Below are 17,811 nucleotides of genomic sequence, written 5' to 3' on the forward strand. Positions count from 1 at the left end.
CTGTTAAGGCAATCCAAAAACGGTCCATTATAAATCGCAATCTGGGTCAGGTGGGCATAATTTGAAAGCATGTTCTATTGCCAACATGACTAGCTAAATTATAAAAGAAGATATTACAGAGTTAGGCTTTCACAAGACAATGTAGAGAAGCCGATCATAATTTTGGTGCGCATAGAATGGAGTCATGATGCATTCAGATGAATGGTCCGCGGCACATTTTTTTCACAATACAACAAGCATAGGCTTATTCTGTTCAGGACAACCCAGGGTATAACGCCATGACATCTTGTAACTGTACATCAAACATAGTGATCATAAACGCTGACACTGTTTATTACATGACATTTATGATATGGAGATTTTGAAGTGCAAATTTGGACTCACAGGTGGTGGCTTGCTTGTATAACGTCTCATCTTTCAAAATACATAGAGTCCTCAAAATTACAGGATTTCCCTCACTCAGACAACAAAACATTTGCAAATGTTGCCCAATTAGCGGGAGGGATGGGGGCAACTTCTTGTCGTACGCGGTGCTCAAGTTCAGAACAGCTGTCAGTCAAAACCCATACAGAGCTGTGAAGGACAGAGCCTGAGATCTGACGTCATGTATAGCATGTCACTGTACAGCCACTGTGTTTCAATTTAGGCGTGTCCAAATGTGCTATTTTCAACCCATATACAGATACGAGTGTAAAGTGCTACCTTTAAAACGTAAATTATTTCTCTCTGGCGTCAAGAGGGGGGCCACTAAAATGCCTAGGCTAAGGGTATGGTTAAGATTTCTCATTTGTTGTTGAGAAATGCTGGTTAGAAAATGCTGTACTTCAATGCTTTCTAGCTTGGCCACTTGCCAGGTCGTGACAGCTAGCAAGGTCCTCAGTGGGCTCTTTGGCATTGGCATGGCACTGCTGGCACCATGATGTGCAAGTTGTTGGCTCCTTGTGGTGCCTCTACAGTGGGCACTGGGTCTGTGTTGTGCCATTGCACTGGGCAGCTGTTACCTCAGAGGCAGTGGAGGCTACTGGTTCCACATCAATCAGCCTGCCTCATCGTCAGCTATATTTATCTGCACTGAGCAGACCCGTCTCACCACAGCCTGGGAAACAGGAGGCATTACACTGAAAATAAATCCAACTGTGACCTTGGAAACACAATTTAGCCATTACAAGGCGAGAAAGGGTCTTCTGATAAGAAACATTAGCTATGATTCAATATGGCCGACTGGACGCTTTCTAGGAGAGAGGACACAGAAACGATTTCACAAAACCTGCAATTCACTTCACAGCTGATAAGGAGGAGACAAATTTAGAGAGAGATTGTTATTGTCCTGAGAGTCAAGCCTCCATTTTAAAATTAGAAGGGAGGGATGAGAGAGAGAGAGAGAGAGAGAGAGAGAGAGAAAATGACAATTTCTTGGGATAGCCTTCCAATTTTTGCCAAATAAGCCATCTAAATTCCCTTCTGGTATATATGCCTCAGCTCTCTGGCTCCATCAATATGTGAACCTCTTAAAGGTCTTCACAAGAACACAATACAGCAGGAGCAACGATGATTCCTCTTGTTTCACGTTCAAAGGGAAAGGAGAAAGCCTGCCAGTAACATCCATAGCAATGACAGCTAATTCTGCAGAGATAGCGTGAAATGACATTTGATGGTCCACATTTACGGAGAACATATAACCATCCAGGACACCATAGCGTGACAGTGAACGTTTAGGCTACTATTGCAGTACCTACAGGTGTGAAAGCCATTTAGAGAGTAAATGTTACGATAAAGCATCCGGTAAATGTCAGTGTGGATGGCTGGTACAGCACACGGTTTTAAGTGCATACATAAAGCTGAAGAGAATACATTTACATTTAAGTCATTTAGCAGACGCTCTTATCCAGAGCGACTTACAGGAGCAATTAGGGTTAAGTGCCTTGCTCAAGGGCACATCGACAGATTTTTCACCTAGTCGGCTCGGGGATTAGAACCAGAGACCTTTCGGTTACTGGCACAACGCTCTTAACCACTAAGCTACCTGCCGCCCCCAGAATAGCTCTAACCCTGGCACAGTCAGAGTCATTATTGTGACAGTGACATACTCACTCTGACAGGGGCACTATTGAATAAAAACCTATTTTTCCTTATGTTGACCAGAGACGGGGTTAAAACTAGTGCACTGTTTAGGGTGCTAGAGATGTATCGTCATTGTAGTCTCTGCCTGCCTGTGATTGGACAGACTGTAACAACTGTACCACGAGTTCTCATTGGTTCCATACACTGAGCTTCTCTTCTATTGTCTGGCTGTCAGATTGACGAGAGGATAGAGAATGTGTTTGTAAGTCATTGGGCTGGGAACGCCAAAGAGCCACACACAAGGGGACACAAGGATTAGGGGAGAGAAAGGGAAGAGAGAGACAGGGACTGGTTTCAGAAGGAGTCAGCCTCTCTCCTAACGTTTATTTTTTAAACCCAGGTTTCTGAGAACCAGTTTCAGAGTGGAGGGCTAAAATAGCTCTGTAGTCATTATATCTGGACACCAGGGACACAGGGGCGACACAGAACCCGTTTCCACACTTGTTTGTGTGTAACTGCTAACATAAACCTCAGTGTGAGTTTGCTGCCAAAGCCGAGATGTGAAATAGACAAAGAGGAATCAGATAAGATAACAGAGAGATGTTTAGATGTTTCTTTGGCCAGCAAAGCACGTGTGTGTGTGTGTGTGTGTACACAGTATGTGAGTGTGTGTGACCTCTGCGCTGCTTGAAGGTCACCCCCAGTGTCTCTTGGCACTCAGTCCTTTCCCAGGCCTTCCCAAAGCCCCTCAGACACCAACACATAAACACATGCTCCCTCCACAGCAACAGGAAGTGTGTTTGTGTGTGTGTGTTGGAGGGATGGCTTGGACACCCTCCCAGTGGGACAGTGAACAGCAGGAAGAGACAGGCTCTAGCTCCAGGGTCCCGCAGAGGGACCTAGTAGCCAAAATCAAATCCCAGGAGTGAATACTGTGTGGGGGAGACAGGGCTGACCTTCCCCCCTAGAGACTACATGGATGGATGGAGTGATTACCACACAACGAAGGACAGTGAGTGTTTACACCAATGATGGCTCTAGAATTACCATCAGATCTCACCAGCCAGTTTATCACACTATCTCCATGCGTTATCAAAAGGGAAATACACAATTATGTTTCATAGGTCTTTCAGTGAAGAGATTTCAACTGTGTTCAGCTTGGCCAAATGTACGTAGACAGCCAGCCAGCTGCAGTTCTTCCTGGGTTGCACTCAGCCTGCTACAAGATGACCCCGGAACTCAGATGACCACTGACCCCACGCAGAACGTGACTAAAATCAGCTCTCTCAGTATGGGGCCATGAGTGAGGATGAAACGGAGGATAGAAAATACCCTCAGAGAGGTCAAAGGGACATGAGGTACTGTAATTAACACAGAGTGACATAATCTAAGAATACTCTGCTATCTTGTCCGTCATCACTAACCAGGCAGCCTGGGTGAGGTCATCAAAGAGGGACAGTCAATGAGGTCATCACAGAGAGCCCAGAAGGTCATCCGTGTTATCAGTGATGTGACCTCAGTGAGGTTTAGTGATTCAGAATGGAGTAACGCTGGGGTGTGTGTGTGTGTGTGTGCACATTTGTGTGTGCGTCTGTCCAGGGTTTCTGGATCAAAAAGGGGCTTAGATGGTGGGCGTGGCAGGGGGCGTGGCAATGGGTGCGGTTTTTAAGCCAATTCCACACATTTCTCCATGGAGCTGAGAGACATTTTTGCAGTTTTAGAGCAAATGTCCTGCAATTCTACATATTTTGTCATGGCACCGAGATAAAATCTTGCAGTTTTAAAGCAAATTTTCTGCAATTCTATATATTCTGCCATGGAGCTGAGAGAAGATGTTGCCATTTTAAAGCTAATTTCCTACAATTATACGCATTTTGCCATGGCTGTGATCTTATGCTCAAACATAATAACAAAATAAATCCTGCTGAATTAATTGTTTATAGAATTTTCAATTCTCCCTGACTGTCTAGCTTGTATTTTGGTGATTGTTAGTCTCAAAGATTTTAGTTGTTTAAATTGACACTGAAAGCGTTTAGATTATTATAATTGTTTTACCGTTTAGACCCGCCCAAGCATTTTCTATCTGAATTCGTCTGTCAGTTACTGGAGTTTGATCAGGTGAAAGCCCACAGGCTAGCTCCCAGCCTCCCAGTCACTGACTGCTCAGTCACCTCATCCCTCTCGCTTTCTTTCTCCTCCAGTTCCAGACGACACACTGAGCCCTGACAGGCTGTTTCTGCCCCATTAGCACTTGCCATGGTGCACTGATATACAGCCACGACACACATAGTCAATATGGCTGGAGCTGGACACACACACACTGATCTAGATCCACAGCGAGTGCACAGTGGACTCGTCAGCAGTGACAGGCTCTGGCATGACTACCCTCTCTTCCTGCTCGCTTTCCACTCTCGCCATCTCTCGCTCTTTGCTCACACACACACACACACACACACACACACACACACAGCTGAAATGGGGAAGAGGTAGAGAAACCCAAGCAAAACAGCAGCCATCAGGGGACAGGGTTGGATATGGGGTTGCAATATTAATACCAGCATCAAACATTTATGGGCATTCTCTCCTCCAAGCAGAGAAGTCCCCAAATTTTTTTGATCATTAGAAAATCATTTTCCAATTATGTTAGCACAGCTGAAAACTGTTGTGCTGATTAAAGAAGCAATACAACTGGCCTTCTTGAGACTAGTTGAGTATCTGGAGCATCAGCAATTGTGGGTTCGATTACAGGCTCAAAATGGCCAGAAACAAAGAACTTTCTTCTGAAACTCATCAGTCTATTCTTGTTCTGAGAAATGAAGGCTATTCCATGCAAGAAATTGCCAAGAAACTGAAGATCTCGTACAACACTGTGTACTACTCCCTTCACAGAACAGCGCAAACTGTCTCTAACCAGAATATAAAAGAGGAGTGGAATGCCCCGGTGCACAACTGAGCAAGAGGACAAATACATTAGAGTGTCTAGTTTGAGAAACAGATGCCTCACAGGTCCTCAACTGGCAGCTTCATTAAATAGTACCCGCAAAACACCAGTCTCAACGTCAACAGTGAAGAGGCGACTCCGGGATGCTGACCTTCTAGGCAGAGTTGCAAAGAAAAAGCCATATCTCAGACTGGCCAATAAAAAGAAAAGATTAAGATGGGCAAAAGAACACAGACACTGGACAGAGGAAGATTGGAAAAAAGTGTTATGGACAGACGAATCGAAGTTTGAGGTGTTCAGATCACAAAGAAGAACATTTGTGAGACGCAGACCAAATGAAAAGAGCGCTTGATGCCATCTGTCAAGCATGGTGGAGGCGATGTGGGAGCAGCTTGACCGTATGGTACGTAAGAAGTGCACATCAAGCCAATCCAACTTGTGGGAGGTGCTTCAGGAAGCATGGGGTGAAATCTCTTCAGATTACCTCAACAAATTGATAACTAGAATGCCAAAGTTCTGCAAGGCTGTAATTGCTGCAAATGGAGGATTCTTTGACGAAAGGAAAGTTTGAAGGACACAATTATTATTTCTATTAAAAATCATTATTTCTAACCTTGTCAATGACTACATTTCCTATGCATTTTGCTATATTTCCTATTCAAACTAATTTCATGTACGTTTTCATGGAAAACAAGGACATTTCTAAGTGACCCCAAACTTTTGAACAGTAGTGTATGTGGCAGGGTCTACAGACAATCACGGATTACAAAGGGAAAACCAGCCATGTCGCGGCCCAGCCTAGCCGCGTCCTCAGAGCATGCGCAGACCAGCTGGCTGGAGTGTTTACAGACATATTAAATCTCTCCCTATCCCAGTCTGCTGTCCCCACTTGCTTCAAGATGTCCACCATTGTTCCTGTACCCAAGAAAGCAAAGGTAACTGAACTAAATGACTATCGCCCCGTAGCACTCACTTCTGTCATCATGAAGTGCTTGAGAGGCTATTTAAGGATCATATCACCTCCACCTTACCTGACACCCTAGACCCACTTCAATTTGCTTACCGCCCCAATAGATCCACAGACGATGCAATCGCCATCGCACTGTACACTGTCCTATCCCATCTGGACAAGAGGGATACCTACGTCAGAATGCTGTTAATTGACTATAGCTCAGCCTTCAACACCATAGTACCCTCCAAGCGCATCATTAAGCTCGGGGCCCTGGGTCTGAACCCCGCCCTGTGCAACTGGGTCCTGGACTTCCTGACGGGCCGCCCCCAGGTGGTGAAGGTAGGAAACAACACCTCCACTTCGCTGATCCTCAACACAGGGGCCCCACAAGGGTGCGTGCTCAGCCCCCTCCTGTAATCCCTGTTCACCCATGACTGCGTGGCCACGCACGCCTCCAACTCAATCATCAAGTTTGCAGATGACACAACAGTAGTAGGCCTGATTACCAACAATGACGAGATAGCCTACAGGGAGGAGGTGAGGGCCCTGGCGGAGTGGTGCCAGGAAAATAACCTCTCCCTCAACGTCAACAAAACGAAGAAGCTGATCGTGGACTTCAGGAAACTGCAGAGGGAGCACACCCCTATCCACATCGACGGGTCCGCAGTAGAGAAGGTGCCACGGTTGCCAAGCCTGGTCTTCAAGAGAGTGCAAACACACAGACTGGCATGGTGACAAAGAGATGGAGAAAGAGACAAAGAGTGAGAGAGAGAGAGAGAGAGGTAGAGAGGGAGAGAGAGAGGGGAGAGAGAGAGGGGAGAGAGAGAGAGAGACATAAATCATTTTAAATTTAAAAATCGACCTTTGGCACAATTCCGAGATGTCTTCCTTCAATCTAGTGACACCGGCACCAGTGGAAAACACCCTCTGAAGAAAATAGTATGTGCTCTGATGCCTCGGAGTTGAGAGAGAGAGACAGAGACAGCTCCTCTTTCATTTTGCCATTTCCTGCCAAAATATGACATCATTATCCTCTGCCTGACATTGACATCCCAATTTCAGTACTGAAACCTGGCCAATCTGTGGAATGTGAATCCTAATGACTGTGTTCCAGAGCTTATGCGAAGCAAAGAGCCATTACTGAACAACACAGGCTTGAAAGCTGCATCTTGATGGGGTGTCATGTCTTCCTGTGAAGCTAGTGCCACTTAGGTTCCAGACACACTAGAGCAGGGGTCGGCTACAGGCCTCCCAAAACCGTCCCCCCGAGTGATTCTTTTTTGGGGTTGGAAAAGGCTGTAAAATCACCAGGAATTCAGCTAAAAATCTTTTTAATTTAGGAAATCTGTTCGCAATATTCCCACAAATAAAAAAAGAGACGTGATCGTTTCTTAATGTAATCAAGGAATGAAATTGTTATTTTCAAATACAATTTATTGGGCTTAGTTATGGTCAATTTGCAGTGTACATTATAATTGCAGTGTACATTATAGTACATTATATTATTATTATAATTATGTTCCCCCGTCAAAAATCGCCCCCAGGCTGAATCTACTTGCCTACCCCTGCACTAGATACACAATACTACACTGACCTAACGAAAGGATGAAATGAGGGACCTGTTACACGAGACCCATCAGAGGAAGGAGGAGATGTAAAGAGAGAAAAAGGGAATGGGGAAAGAGAGGGGTTGATAGATAGAGATAGAGAGAGAGAGAGAGAGAGAGAGAGAGAGAGAGAGAGAGAGAGAGAGAGAGAGAGAGAGAGAGAGAGAGAGAGAGAGAGAGAGAGAGAGAGAGAGAGAGAGATGGTTGATGGTTGATACAGAGAGAATGGTTGATACAGAGAGAAATAGAAAGTGTTAGAGACATGCTGCCAGAGAAGGGGAGGGAGGGAGGGTGGGCGAGATGAGTAGGAAAGGCTATTAGCGCTCCGAGACGGAGTGAGTGAGAGTGGGAGAGGGAAAGGGAAAGAGGGAGGAGAGAGCGCAGCACAGCCAGAGAGCAGAACAGTGATCTCCCTACTCCAGCCTGGATCCCTACACACTTCTCATTGAGACCAGTCCCGGAAACAGACCCTGAGGACTTAACTACACCATCTTACCCATCACACACAGCCAGAAACAGCCTCAGCAGCTTCTGATCCTTTCCTCTCCTTTTCCTGGGAGAGTGTGTTCTACCGGGCTAGCTATGCTGACAGTGCTGTGAGGTAGAGGACGGACACACGACTACCTCAGAGGACAAGGTAAACATCTATCACTGCACTGATTTCTCTATTCTCTGTTACTACTGTGACAATGACGTGTTTGATAATGAATGTCAGTCTGTACACTAAAGCAAATAAATGCATTTCAGATGCATTAAAAAAACTAACTCAAATGACAATAGTAATGACTTCAGTTCTTGACAAAAGCACTCTCATTTTCTACCTTTGCTGAACTGTGAGGAACGGTTGTCAAAACACAAAACACCACCATACTGTACAGTATGTGCACACTATCAGCAGAGGTCAAAATAAAAACTGGAGCAAAAAGCCTGCACACTTCTCGCTCGTATTGTACCAACAGACAAAGAACCACCAGCCGTGTGCACTCACTGCATGTACAGTACCATAGCGTTCTAGCGGGGTCTCTGCCTGTCTGCTCCACCGGCCTACAGTCATACAGTAGAGATAACTCCACTAATACAGCACACAGTCTCATCCAAAGGGATTATATTTCTTCTCCCTCCCCTCTTACTTACTCAATGCTCAGATAATGTTAAGCATCTCTTATGAGCGCGGTGTCGCTGAAGCCTTGCTCTTAGCGCGGAGCAGAGCACAAGGGCTTTAAAGCAAACACACCGCTCTCATAACAGCCTGAGCCTTCCACTCATCTCACACAAACATACATACACACACACACACACACACACACACACACACACCAAATACACCTTCTCAGAGTGTTCTGTGAGCAGTCATGCGTGCAAGTGAATAACTGAAACTAGTGGCTTAACCTCTGTGCGCAGTGCCACTATGTGAAAATTACAGAAACCAAACCCCACAAAATCATATGCTCTGTGTCATATGAGCTTTTCTCTTCTCCCAGTAGCATTTACATTTACAATTTAGTCATTTAGCAGACGCTCTTATCCAGAGCGACATACAGTTAGTGAGTGCATACATTTTTCATACTGGCCCCCCGTGGGAAACGAACCCACAACCCTGGCGTTGCAAGCGCCATGCTCTACCAACTGAGCTACAGGACAGCCTACGAGTAGCACTACCAGTCTCTGGCCCTCTTGAGCTTCTGTTCACACACAGACAGACAGACAGACAGACAGACACAGCAAGAGATGGAGAGAGAGAGAGATGGAGAGAGAGATGACAGAGGGAGGGAGGGAGGCTGCACAAAGGACCAGTTCAAAGGCTGAGGGCTCATTTGTCAAACAAATGCAAGACAGAGACAGAGACTACAGTATCAAAAACAGCAGAAGGCATTGAATAGGCCAAGGTATAATAAGTAAGACATCCACTACGAATCAAAGAAAAGAGAGAACACCTCTCTCTTTGTGTCTCTCCATCCCCTTTTCTTTGGGGGGGGGGTTGTTAACAAATCACACTCACAATGGCAACAGACAGGCAGATCTATCACTGGGCTGATTTAACGTACAGTAGGCTGTTACTGATACAGCTCAACAGGCTGTCTGAATAATGATGATTTGGGTCTGACATGTCATGACACACTTTCTTCTCATTCATTATCCTCCTTTCATTTACGTATCTTCCCCTCTCCATCTTTTTGTTCTCCAGGTCGACGATTGAGGGAGTAAAAATAAACAGAAGGACGATGATGTCATCCCCTGATTTGTCCCTCTCTCCTACTCTGTGATAGAAAGAGAGAGAGAGAGAGAGAGAGAGAGAGAGAGAGAGAGAGAGAGAGAGAGAGAGAGAGAGAGAGAGAGAGAGAGAGAGAGAGAGCACCAAATGACACATAGCTGATGGCCCAGTGTTATATTATAATCTCCTCTCTCTCCAAAGTAGCTAATGACCCTCCTCCCAGCCTGGTCTGACATTAATGTATAAGGTGCCACAGCACTGAGGTGATCCTGCCTCACTCCAGTGGAATTTCAAGGTGTGAGGACACGAAAAGGCCATTGACCTTAACTCTGCTCTCTGGACAGGAGATGGAGGGGTGTTTCTGAAGGGTGTCGGAGGGAATACGTACTGAATGAAGAGGGGAGGAGAGTTGAGTATCAGCCAGGCACTGCTCTGGCTCTGTTAAGATCCGAGGAGGACTACCGATCAAATAACAAAGGACAACAAGCAGCTGCATAAAAGAAACCATTCATTTAGTAAATCACGTGGATGGATGCTACAATGCACATCCTCTCCCTACCCACCGCGGACGACGAGTGTATGAGTTTCTGCATTTAATGAATCCTCAGTGCTTTTCCCTAACCGGAATACAGTGTTTTTAATGGATGTACGAGAGCATAGAGCAGTCCTCTGTGATCCATCACTGTTGTTTGCAGCCTCTGGGTAAAGTAAATCGGGAAACGTTTTGAAGGTGGACTGTTTTTTTCTCTCATGGTGGAGCTGAATTTGTATCCGTAAAATAGAAAAGGAAGGATCCAAGACAGTTTCAGCTGGCTCCAACTACACTCATCTGCATCATAACCTTCCAATTATTTCGACAAAGGGCTGCACCATTAGGATTAAAGGTGTGCCAAGCGGAGATTTTTGCTACTACTACATAAGTATTACTACTACTACTACGGCGCACGAGGGAGGGGTGAGTACAGTGTGTCTGCAATATAAAATGCCTACTGAGCCACAAAAGGACTGTCTGGTTTTGGACAGTTTCTCTGGACATGACTAGCCTCTGGACAGATCACACGGAAAACTATGTTATATCTAGACATAAAAGCAAAGCAAGGACATTCATTACTGAAATACACTACCTGTCAAAAGATTCAGAACACCTACTCATTCAAGTGTTTTTCTTTATTTTTACTATGTTCTACATTGTAGAATATTAGTGAAGACATCAAAACTATGAAATAACACATATGGAATCATGTAGTAACCAAAAAACTGTTAAACAAATCAAAATATATGTTATATTTGAGATTCTTCAAATAGCCACCCTTTGCCTTGATGACAGCTTTCACACTCTTGGCATTGTCTCAACCAGCTTCACCTGGAATGCTTTTCCAACAGTCTTGAAGGAGTTCCCACATATGCTGAGCACTTGTTGGCTGCTTTTCTTTCACTCTGCGGTCCGACTCATCCCAAACCATCTCAATTTGGTTGAGGTCGGGGGAGGCCAGGTCATCTGATGCTGCACTCCATCACTCTCCTTCTTGGTAAAATAGCCCTTACACAGCCTGGAGGTGTGTTGGGTCATTGTCCTGTAGAAAAACAAATGATATCCCATCTGGTTTGGGCTTAGTGGGACTGGTGTATCGCTGCAGAATTATGTGGTAGCCATGCTGGTTAAGTTCTAAATATATCACAGACAGTGTCACCAGCAAAGCACCCCCACACCATAACACCTCCTCCTCCATCATTTACGGTGGGAAATACACATGCGGACATAATCCGTTCACCCACACCGCATCTCACAAAGACACAGCGGTTGGAACCAAAAATCTCCAATTTGGACTCCAGACCAAAGGACACATTTCCACGGGTCTAATGTCCATTGCTAGTGTTTCTTGGCCCAAGCAAGTCTCTTCTTCTTATTGGTGTTCTTTAGTAGTGGTTTCTTTGCAGCAATTCGACCAAGAAGGCCTGATTCACACAGTCTCCTCTGAACAGTTGATGTTGAGATGTGTCTGTTACTTGAACTCCGTGAAGCATTTATTTGGGCTGCAATTTCTGAGGCTGGTAATTCTAACGAACTTATCCTCTGCAGCAGAGGTAACTCTGGGTCTTCCATTCCTGTGGTGGTCCTCATGAGAGCCAGTTTCATCATAGCGCTTGATGGTTTTTGCGACTGCACTTGAAGAAGTTTTCAAAGTTCTTGAAATGTTCCGTATTGACTCTTGTGTTAAAGTATTGATGGGACTGTCATTTCTCTTTGCTTATTTGAGCTGTTCTTGCCATAATATGGACTTGATCTTTTACCAAATAGGGTTATCTTCTGTATACCCCCCTACCTTATTGGCAGACTAAATAGCCTTGGTTTCTCAAATGACTGCCTCGCCTGGTTCACCAACTACTTCTCAGATAGAGTTCAATGTGTCAAATCAGAGTGCCTGTTGTCTGGACCTATGGAAGTCTATATGGGAGTGCCACAGGGTTCAATTCTTGGGCCAACTCTATTCTCTGTGTATATCAATGATGTCGCTCTTGCTGCTGGTGATTCTCAGATCCACCTCTACGCAGACGACACCAATTTGTAAACATCTGGCCCTTCATTGGACACTGTGTTAACAAACCTCCAAACGAGCTTCAATGCCATACAACACTCCTTCCGTAGCCTCCAACTGCTCTTAAACACAAGTAAAACTAAATGCATGCTCTTCAATCGAATGCTGCTGGCACCCGCCCACCCGACTAGAATCACTACTCTCGACGGGTCTGACCTAGAGTATGTGGACAACTACAAATACCTAGGTGTCTGGTTAGACTGTAAACTCTCCTTCCAGACTCACATTAAGCATCTCCAATACAAAGTTAAATCTAGAATCTGCTTCCTATTTCGCAACAAAGCCTCCTTCACTCATGCTGCCAAACATTCCCTCGTAAAACTGACTATCCTACCGATCCTTGACTTCGGCGATGTCATTTACAAAATAGCCTCCAACACTCTACTCAGCAAATTTGATGTAGTCTATCACAGTGCAATCCGTTTTGTCACCAAAGCCCCATATACTACCCACCACTGTGACCTGTACACTCTTGTTGGCTGGTCCTCACTACATATTCATCGCCAAACCCACTGGCTCCAGGCCATCTATAAATCACTTCTAGGCAAATCCCTGCCTTATCTTAGCTCATTGGTCACCATAGCAACACCCACCCATAATATGCGCTCCAGCAGGTATATCTCACTGGTCATCCCCAAAGCCAACACCTCCTTTGGCCGCCATTCCTTCCAGTTCTCTGCTGCCAATGACTGGAACGAACTGCAAAAATCTCTGAAGCTGGAGGCTCTTATCTCCCTCATTAACTTTAAGCATCAGTTGTCAGAGCACCTTACCGATCACTGCACCTGTACACAGCCCATCTGAAATTAGCCCACACAACTACCTCATCCCCATATTGTTATTTATTTTACTCATTTGCACCCCAGTATCTCTATTTGCACATCATCTCTTGCACACCTATCATTCCAGTGTTAATACTAATTGTAATTATTTTGCACTATGGCCTATTTATTGCCTTACCTCCATAACTTGCTACATTTGCACACACTGTATGTATATTTTCTGTTGTATTTTTTACTTTATGTTTTGTTTTACCACATATGTAACTCTGTTGTTGTTTTTAAATCGCACTGCTTTGCTTTATCTTGGCCAGGTCGCAGTTGTAAATGAGAACTTGTTCTCAACTGGCTTACCTGGTTAAATAAAGGTGAAATAAAATAAATAAACCTTGTCACAACACAACTGATTGGCTCAAACGCATTAAGAAGGAAATAAATTCCACAAATTAACTTTTAAGAAGGCACACCTGTTAATTGAAATGCATTCCAGGTGACTACCTCATGAAGCTGGTTGAGAGAATGCCAAGAGTGTGCAAAGCTGTCATCAAAGCAAAGGGTGGCTATATAAAATATATTTTGAATTGTAAAACACTTTTTTGGTTACTATATGATTCCATATGTGTTATTTCATAGTTTTGATGTCTTCACTATTATTCTACAATGTAGAAAATAACAAAAATGAAGAAAAACCCTTGAATGAGTAAGTGTTCTAAAACTTTTGACCGGTAGTGTACCTAAGAACATGGACAAATTGATCAAAGTCACCACAAACACAATTCTAAACCTAATGTAACAACAAAAACACTGACATGACTGACTCAAGTGAAGCACTATTAGTTCTAGTCAGCTAACATTTTAACACTTGATAAAGGTGTCAGCAATGAACTGATAAAGGGAGAGTACTCATTTTCACTCTTTCCACAAAGCAAAAATCTTATTATCACGCACAGCAGAACAGAATTTGTCAAAAGCACAGCGGAAAACTGCGGAAATTGGCTTTTTGATTTATAATTGCCACCTTTTGAAAGATTCCATCAAGATGTCTTCACAAAATCAGTTTGTGATTGAAACTTCCACACTTGGAAAGGTTCACACATCGGCCACATTTCACACTTTAAACGGAATACCAGTGAGGTAAAAATACATTCAGAAGAAGTCCCAGAATCAAAAACAGTCAGACACAGATGAGCTAGATGAGATTAAAAAGGAATAGAAATAGCCTATTCTAGACTGTTGTCTGCTCCCTAGTTTAATTCAACATTTTGAAGGTCTTCATCAGGAGAAGACAATGAAACAGAAGACATAGATGAGAGGAAGTCAATAGTCATGTATACGATACACTTCTGTGGTGAAACACAACACCTTTCTCTCCCCCTATACATAAATTAATGCAATCAGTCCCTGTTCTGATATTCCTCTCCTTTCCCTCCTCTCTCTGTCTCACCATGTCTCTCTAGGATAATGCATACCCCTCCTGTGCTGATCTCAGAAGCCACCATGAGCAACGTGACTGTCCTCGACACCTCGGAACCCTCTGACCTTGATATGACCCAGTCTGCCGCCCCCTACCCTGTCAGCTTCCAGGTACACGCTTACTCACCCTTACATGTATATCACTTCTACTTTTCTTAAGAGGGTAAACTTAGTTCAACGTCAGTTATCGTAAAAGCAGATACCACGATTAAAGCATATATCGCAATGAAAGCAGTTATCACAATACAATTGGTTATCACGATACAAGCAGATATCACGATGCAAGCAGTTATTACAAAACTATTATTGTGATACTATCATTATCGTAAAACTAAATGCTATTATCCTCCGGGCCTCCAGGTGTCACTGACAGGGTTCCTGCTGCTGGAGATCGTGCTGGGCCTAAGCAGCAACCTGACAGTGCTGGTCCTCTACTGCATGAAGCAGAACCTCATCACCTCCGTGTCCAACATCGTCACCATGAATCTGCATGTCCTAGACGTACTAGTGAGTGTCAGTCTTTGATGTTTCCATTAGGCACAGACCTCGGATCAGTTAATACATTGAAAATACAAACTTTAACCATTGGGAGGGAGAACACAAAACTGGCCTTAGATCAATGTGAAGTGACAATTCCAGTGAGTGTCTAGGATGAGATGATTGCAGTGCAATTAGTCTGTGACAAATCTCAAGATTCTTCAGGAAGTAGGCCACTATATCTGCTGTAGATGGGGACACATTGAACTAATAATAATCTTAATCCTTATTTATATATCTCTGGTTCCAGGTGTGTGTGTCTTGCATCCCTCTGACTACCGTGGTAATACTCCTACCCCTGGAGGCTGATACAGCACTGGTCTGCTGCTTCCACGAGGCCTGTGTCTCCTTCGCTAGCGTAGCCACTGCCTCTAACGTGCTAGCTATCACTGTCGACCGCTACGACATCTCAGTGCGTCCAGCCAACCGCATGCTAACCATGGGCCGCGCCGTGGCTCTGCTGGGCTTAATTTGGGCTATGTCCTTCTTCAGTTTCTTGGTCCCCTTCATGGAGGTGGGTTTCTTCAGCGATTTTGGCTCAGACTTCGTCAACCAGACTGCAGTTGCCTCTGTGGTCCATACTAACGAGTACTACACAGAGCTGGGGCTGTACTACCACCTCTTGGCTCAGATCCCAATCTTCTTCTTTACGGCCGTAGTCATGCTGGTGACCTACTACAAGATACTCCAGGCACTGAACATCCGCATCGGGACACGCTTCCAACACAACCAGCCCAAGAAGAAGCCCCACAAGAAGAAGACCATCTCCTTAACCACTGCAACGCAGGTGGAATCTACAGATGCGTCCCAGGGCAGCGGGCCAGTCAGAGGGGCCGGAAACCCACCTGCGGTCCTGTCCATGCGGACCTCCGTCTCCGTCCTCATGGCTCTGCGCAGGGCCGTTAAACGCCACCGAGAACGGCGGGAGAGGCAGAAACGCGTCTTCAGGATGTCCCTCCTCATCATCTCCACCTTCCTGCTCTGCTGGACGCCCATCACGGTCCTCAACACGGTCATCCTCAGCGCAGGGCCCTCAGACTTCACGGTCAAGTTGCGGTTGGGTTTCCTGGTCATGGCTTATGGGACAACCATCTTCCACCCGCTGCTCTACGCTTTCACCAGGCAGAAGTTCCAGAAGGTGCTGAAGAGCAAGATGAAGAAGAGGGTGGTGTCCGTGGTGGAGGCTGAGCCAATGCCCAACAACGTGGTCATTCACAACTCCTGGATCGACCCCAAGAGAAACAACAAGAAAGTCACCTTCGAGGAGTCTGAGGTCAGGCAGAAGTGTCTATCTTCCCAGGATCCAGAATAAAACAACATTGTCTGTCATCCATGACAGGCTATAGTGCATCATGAAGATCAGCAAGGCTTGGGGATAGTGGTTAGGTCGAAAGACATACCTCTCAACAGAGGTTGGTAGAGTGGGATAACTTGGAATAAGCTATGTCCATCTTCAGAGAAAGTGGAATAAAGAGATCATTTCTGAGAAGTCATTAAATATCTGCATGGCTAGAGGGAGTTCATGGACATGAGTCTGAGCCAAGGTCAAGATAGAAAAGCTTCTGTTCAGAAGATGCAGAATAAGACAATGTGGATTATGAGGACGTGAAATAAGAATAAAATGGAATAAGCAATGGACACTTATACAGGGTGACAAAACGTTATCACGAACCAACTCAATTAAAAAAGGGAAACCACTTATCCAAAGCAGTAATGTAAATGAAAACGTTTTACCTGTATAGTTACCCTAAAGGGGATAATTTATTACTATTTATTGTAAGAGGTTGATGTGGTGTCAATGACAATTTAAACTAAGTACTGTACCTACTGCATAGTGTTGTTATAGACGTAACATAATTATTGTGTATAGTCATGTACAGTGTTTAGAATAAATATATGTTTACAACACATAAAGGAAAGATGCACCCATTTTGAATGTTATATCGTATTTGTGCATCTCTGAGCTATGAGCAATGATGGAAAATGCGTCACACCGGCTGTATTTCTGCCTGCTTGAATGGCTAATAGCTCAGATACACATGAAAACATGAAATGACCCCTAGAATCGATAGAGCATAGCTCAGAGATAGACAAATACGATATAACATTCAAAATGGGTGACTCTTTCCTTTAAGCAAGTATTTGTCCTTTTATAATAAATAATGTGAAAAAGTTTAGAGGGCATTCTGTTGGGTATTCTGGTTGAAGGGTATTCTGTCACATATTCCTCACTTTACTATGCTTTTGTAAACTTGGCCACTTAGGCACAGAGGACATCAAGTCAGTGTAGCGGCACAAATATTTACAGGTGAAATCCCACTTCCCCCTTTCCTGTCCTCTGAGAGTCTCTTTCCATCTGCCTGTTATATGTGTGATTTAGTGTCAGATGGAAGGATAGAAACAGAGTCCAGCAGCACTTTACAACCTAAGCGAGAGGCTGCATTCTGAAAACGAATCCCAGCATTACTAAGACCTTATGATTTCAACACATAATCAGTGCCTGTAGCCTAACCATCCTGAGATGACCCCAGCTGCTCTCCCGGCCGTAACACAGCTGTTATGCTGCTTCTCTTGTTATCTAGCCATCTAGCCACAGGCCAGGGTGAAGAGAACAACATGGCTGCCAAAACTCGAGCCTGCTTCCTTTCATAA

General features: G+C 44.6%; 2 protein-coding genes across 3 annotated transcripts in view; one reads left to right on the plus strand and one right to left on the minus strand.

Moving 5' to 3' along the window:
• Window positions 1–17,811, minus strand: part of LOC121543652 (conserved oligomeric Golgi complex subunit 5) — an 89,153-nt gene that overhangs the window by 54,600 nt on the left and 16,742 nt on the right. The window lies entirely within an intron of this gene.
• Window positions 7,862–17,334, plus strand: LOC121543653 (G-protein coupled receptor 22-like). The gene is made up of 5 exons (XM_045208470.1): window positions 7,862–8,198; window positions 9,747–10,728; window positions 14,607–14,733; window positions 14,983–15,129; window positions 15,410–17,334. Exons 3-5 carry the CDS (start codon window positions 14,611–14,613, stop codon window positions 16,469–16,471), a joined length of 1,332 nt encoding a protein of 443 aa, XP_045064405.1. The 5' UTR covers window positions 7,862–8,198; window positions 9,747–10,728; window positions 14,607–14,610; the 3' UTR covers window positions 16,472–17,334.

The sequence above is a fragment of the Coregonus clupeaformis genome, chromosome 28 (genome assembly GCF_020615455.1).
Source record: "Coregonus clupeaformis isolate EN_2021a chromosome 28, ASM2061545v1, whole genome shotgun sequence".
Lineage (NCBI taxonomy): Eukaryota > Metazoa > Chordata > Actinopteri > Salmoniformes > Salmonidae > Coregonus > Coregonus clupeaformis.